This window comes from Enhydra lutris, unplaced genomic scaffold (genome assembly GCF_002288905.1).
Source record: "Enhydra lutris kenyoni isolate GAN:26980312 unplaced genomic scaffold, ASM228890v2 scaffoldscaffold46, whole genome shotgun sequence".
NCBI classification, from domain to species: Eukaryota; Metazoa; Chordata; class Mammalia; order Carnivora; family Mustelidae; genus Enhydra; species Enhydra lutris.
In genome coordinates, this window is record NW_019154130.1 from 6,435,816 (window position 1) to 6,441,535 (window position 5,720).

Below are 5,720 nucleotides of genomic sequence, written 5' to 3' on the forward strand. Positions count from 1 at the left end.
TCATGATCCCAGCGTCCTGGGATCGTGACCTGAGCCGAAGGCAGCTGCTTAACCAACTGAGCCACCCAGGCGTCCCTCTCTTTTTTTTTTTTTAAGATTTTATTTATTTCTTTGTCAGAGAGAGAGAGTGCGCGCATGCGCACAAACGGGGAAAGGCAGGCAGAGGGAGAAGCAGGTTTCCCAGGATTATGACCTGAACCAAGGGCAGATTTAACCAACTGAGTCACCCAGGTTATCCCTGTTTTTTCTTTTTCAATTGAGTAGATTGTGTCCCCCCCCCTTTATTCTATTCTTTTAAAAAGATTTTATGTATTTGTTTGACAGAGAGAGACACAGCGAGAGAGGGAGCACAAGCAGGGGGAGTGGGAGAGGGAGCCACAGGCTTCCCGCTGAGTCAAGGAACCTGATGCTTGATCCTAGGACCCTGGGATCATGACCTGAGCCGAAGGCAGAGGCTTTAACCCACTGAGCCACCCAGGCGCCCCTAATATAGTGTTTTACATTGATTTTTGCATATTGACCTACTGTTGCATTCTTGGGATAAGTCATACTTGATTATGCTGTATGATCCTTTTAATAAGCTGATTTGGTTTGCTAGCATTTTGCATCTGTACTCATAAGGGATATTGGTTTGTAGTTTTCTTCTCTTGTGATATCTTCATCTTGCTTTGATATTAGGGTAATAGTGGCCTCATAAAGTGAGTTAAGAAATGTTTCCTCCTCTTCTGTTTTTGAGAAGAATGAGGATTTGTGTTAATTCTTCCTTAAATGTTTGATGGAATTTGCCGTTGAAGCCATGTGGTCCTGGTCTCTTCTTTTTTGGAAGTTCTTTTTTGGTTATCGATTCATTTTCTTTACTTGTTATGGGTCCATTCAGTTTTTTTTTAAGTAGGCACCCAACGCAGCACTTGAACTGAGGACCCTGAGATCAAGACCTGCACTGAGACCAAGAGTCAGCCGTTCAACCAACTGAGCCACCCAGATGCTCCCCATTCAGATTTTCTATTTCTTATTGAGTCAATTTTGGTAATTTGTATCTTTCTAGAAATTTGTTCATTATATCTAATTTATCTAATTTGTTGGCATACAAATGTTCATAGTATAGTCCTCTTTCTGTAAGGTTGTTCGCTAACTCCCTGCTCTCATTCTTGATTTTTGTCATTTGAGTCTTCTCTCTTATTTTTTTAGTTAGTCTAGCTAACAGTTTGTTAATTTTCTTGATCTTTTCCAAGAACCAGCTTTTGGTTTATTGATCGTGTTGTTTTTCTTTTCTCTGTTTTGTTCATTTTTTTCTTTCTTTTTTAATATGTCATCATTTTTTCTTTTTTAAATTTTATTTTTTAAATTTAAATTCAATTAATTAACATATAATATATTATTAGTTTCAGAGGTAGAGGTCAGTGATTCATCAGTCTAATATAATACCCAGTGCTCATTATATCACATACCCTCCTTAATGTCCATCATCTAGCTGCCTCACCCCCTGTGTTTTTCATTTTCACTCTAATCTTTATTATTTCTCTGGCTCTGTTAGCTTTGGATGTAGTTTGGCCTTTTTTTAGTTTGTTTGTTTCTTTTTTTTTTTAAAGATTTTATTTATTTGAGAGAGAGGAGAGAGAGTGCACGAGGAGGGCAGAGAAGGGAGGGGGAGTGGGAGAGGCAGACTCTCCATTGCGGGGCTCGATCCCAGGACCCTGGGATCATGACCTGAGCTGAAGGCAGACACTTAACTGACTGAGCCACCCAGACACCCCCTTTTTTTTTAGTTTCTTTCTTTCTTTTTTTTTTTTTTTAAAGATTTTATTTATTTATTTGACACAGAGAGAGAGAGAGAGAGATCATAAGTAGGCAGAGGCGCAGGGGGAAGCAGGCTCCCCGCCGAGCAGAGAGCCCGATGTGGGGCTCGATCCCAGGACCCTGAGATCATGACCCGAGTCGAAGGCAGTGGCTTAACCCACTGAGCCACCCAGGTGCCCCATTTTTTTTTTTTTAAGATTTTATTTATTTATTTCACAGAGATCACAAGTAGGCAGAGCGGGAAGCAGAGAGACAGCGGGAAGTAGGCTCCCTGCTGAGCAGAGAGCCTGATGTGGGGCTCGATCCCAGGACCCTGGGATCATGACCTGAGCCAAAGGCAGAGGCTTTAACCCACTGAGCCACCCAGGTACCCCTTTTTTTAGTTTCTTAAGGTGGAAGTTCAACTTACTGATTTGAGATCTTTTTTCTTTTTTAATTTATGCCTTTACAGCTATAAATTTTCTTCTGAGTACTATGTCCTATAAGTTTCTGTGTATTGTATGTGCCTTCATCTCAAAGTATTTTCTAATTTCCCTTGTGATTTCTTCTTTTACTTACTGTTTACTCAAAGGTGTGTTGTTGAATTTCTGTATATTTATGAATCATCTAGATTGCCTTCTATTATTGATTTCTAATTTTATTTCATGTGATCAGAGAAGATACTTAGTATGATTTCAGTCTTTTAAAATTTTAAGTATTATTTTGGGACCTAACACATGATCTATCTGGAAGGTGTTCCATGTGCACTTGAGAAGAATGTGCATTCTGCTGTTGTTGGGTAGAGTGTGCTCCCTAACCAGTGACTGTTACAGCTTGTCAGTTCATAGTGTTTTTCAGGTCTATTTCCTTGCTGATCTTCTGTCTGGTTGTTCTCTCCCTTAGTGAAAGTGGAGTACTGGAACTATTATTGTTAAACTGTCTAATTTTTCCTTCAGTTCTATCATTTTTTGCTTTATATATTTTGGAGTTCCATTGTTTGGTATATATGTGGTTATAATTGTATCTTCTTGATAAATTGACCCATTATCAGTGTGTAATGTCTTTTAGCTTTGTAACAGTTTTGTTTTTTTTTTTAAGATTTTATTTATTGGGGCACCTGGGTGGCTCAGTGGGTTAAAGCCTCTGCCTTCAGCTCAGGTCGTGATCCCAGGGTCCTGGGATCGAGCCCCGCATCGGGCTCTCTGCTCAGCGGGGAGCCTGCTTCCCCCTCTCTCTGCCTGCCTCTCTGCCTACTTGTGATCTCTGACTGTCAGATAAATAAATAAATCTTTAAAAAAAAAAAAGATTTTATTTATTTATTTTAGAGAGAGTGCAAGGGCATAAGCAGGGAGGGGTAGAGGGGGACGGAGAAAGAATCTGAAGCAAACTCTACACTGAGCATGGAGCCCAATGTGGGGCCTGATCCCACAACTGTTGAGATCATGACCTGAGCCAGAACCAAGAGTCAGATGCTTAACCAGTTGAGCCACCCAGGTGCCCCTTTTGTAACAGTTTTTGATTTAAAGTCCATTTTATCTGATATAAGAATAATCATTCCAGCTCTCTTTTGGTTACTGTTTGCATGGAATATCTTTTTCTTTTTACTTTCAGCCTATTTGTGTCTTTAACCAGAGTATCCTTGTAGATAGCATATAGTTGGATCATGTTTTTTTCAAATCTATTATGCTAATTCTGCCTTGTAATTAAAGAATTTAATTCATTTATATTTAATGTAATCATGGATTTGAAAGACTTCTGTTTTGTTCTTTTTTTCTATATGTCTTACATCTTTTTTGTTCATCAGTTCCTCCATTACTGTTTCTTTTGTATTAAATGGATGTTTCTTGTTTTATTTTACTATTTACTTTTGAGTTATTTTCTTAACGGTTCCCCTTCTTTGAATGATTCTTACACAGCAAGAATGATGTTCTGACCCTTTGGAATCACCAATCTAAAGGATATTGATTCTGAATCTTTTTGTAAAGGCAAAAACCTTTCTACAGTGTGAATAACTACTACCTACTGTAGCCATCATAATATGAAATCAGATTGACACACATTGTTTTCTAGGAGTGTGGTGCGTATTAAATGTAGTACATGTCAAGGAGAGCGTAAGCCAGACATGGCCCTTCAGGAGAGAAGAGCCAGAAGTGAAGCCTTTTCTGTCATGGGCAGTAGATGTGGATTTGTACAGTACCACAGTGTTTCTTTTTCAGCTCATTCTTGGAATCCCAGAACAGGCCTTAAGTCTTCTCCACATGGCCATTGAGCCCATCCTGGCTGACGGGGCAGTGCTGGACAAAGGCCGTGCCATGTTCTTGGTGGCCAAGTGCCAGGTGGCTTCAGCAGCTTCTTACGATCCACCGAAGAAAGCAGAAGGTAGGGAGCCACTCAGAGATTGCTAGGCAATACCAATGTGGAAAAAAAAATTAAATTTAGGACCCAGAAGAAGAAAGACATTAAATTTGGGACAGTATTTAAGTTCCCAAATATATGTTAAAATTTCATGCTGTATTTAAAGTACTTTGCCATGTTTGCTTGGCATGAAATTTAAGGGCAAGTGAATCATTATTTTAACCAAAGACCTTTTTAAAAACCTCACCCTAGTGTATTTTTTTTCCTTCTTGAATAGTAGAATTACAAAACTATCTGGTACATGTTAAATCAATAAAAGTAGATTTTAAGTTGTTTTTTTTTTTTAAGATTTTATTTATTTATTTATTTGACAGACAGAGATCACAAGTAGGCAGAGAGGCCAGCAGAGAGAGGAGGAAGCAGGCTCCCCGCTGAGCAGAGAGCCTGATGCGGGGCTCGATCCTAGGACCCTGAGATCATGACCTGAGCTGAAGGCAGAGGCTTTAACCCACTGAGCCACCCAGGCGCCCAGATGTTATGTTTTGAAAATGATGTGTAGGGGCGCTTGGATGGCTCAGTGGGTTAGAGCCTCTGCCTTCGGTTCAGGTCGTGATCCCAGGGTCCTGGGATCGAGCCCTGCACTCTGCTCGGCGGGGAGCCTGCTTCCTCCTCTCTCTCTGCCGGCCTCTCTGCCTACTTGTGATCTCTGTCTGTCAAATAAATAGATAAAATCTTAAAAAAAAAAAAAAAAGAAAGAAAATGATGTGTAGACTGTTGAGTTAAACATGCGTGGTGTTTTCCCACTCTCCCTCAGCTCTGGAGGCAGCCATCGAGAATCTCAACGAAGCCAAGAACTATTTTGCAAAGGTCGACTGCAAAGAGCAAATCAGAGATGTTGTTTACTTCCAGGCCAGACTCTACCACACACTGGGGAAGACCCAGGAGAGGAACCGGTGTGCGATGCTCTTCCGGCAGCTGCATCAGGAGCTGCCTTCTCATGGGGTGCCCTTGATAAATCATCTCTAGTGAGCGCGTCCCTGCCGAGCCACCATAAAGGCTAGAAGATTTTGGACTTGTTTACATCCCCTCCCTCCATGTAGATGATGTACTTGATGTCTGTCTGATCAATAAACTGCATTCTGTTTAGTCTTACTTTGTTGCTAGAGTATACATATTTTTTCCCTCCCTTTTTTTTTCTTCAGGTTTTTATTTAGGGACACCTGGATGGCTCAGTTGGTTAAGCGTCTGCCTTTAGGTCAGGTCATGATCCCAGAGTCCTAGGATAGAGCCCCACATCGGGCTCCCGGCTTCTCCCTCTTCCTCTCCCCTGCTTGTGCATTCTCTCTCGCACACTCTCTCTGTCAAATAAATAAAATCTTGACAGAGAGTGAGCAAGAGAGAGACAACACAAGTGGGGAGGGGAGAGGCAGACCCCACTGAGCAGGGAGCCCAACATGGGGCTCCATCCCAGGATTTTGGGATCATGATGCAAGCCAAAGGCAGACACTTAACCAACTGAGCCACCCAGCAGCCCCACCCTTCTCTTTTTGATAGCAAAAGATACCAACTGTTTTTGATAAACAGCTGTT

At 41.2% G+C, this 5,720-nt stretch overlaps 1 protein-coding gene across 2 annotated transcripts in view; it reads left to right on the forward strand.

Moving 5' to 3' along the window:
- The window catches only part of LOC111156477 (anaphase promoting complex subunit 5), a 43,467-nt gene extending 38,184 nt beyond the window's left edge, over positions 1-5,283 (forward strand). For both annotated transcript variants that reach the window (XM_022517402.1, XM_022517403.1), the window contains exons 16-17: positions 3,993-4,155; positions 4,946-5,283. In XM_022517402.1, coding sequence (XP_022373110.1) covers positions 3,993-4,155; positions 4,946-5,157 — 375 coding nt within the window. In that variant the 3' untranslated portion in view covers positions 5,158-5,283. The remainder of the gene's footprint in view (positions 1-3,992; positions 4,156-4,945) is intronic.
- Positions 5,284-5,720: the final 437 nt, after the last annotated feature.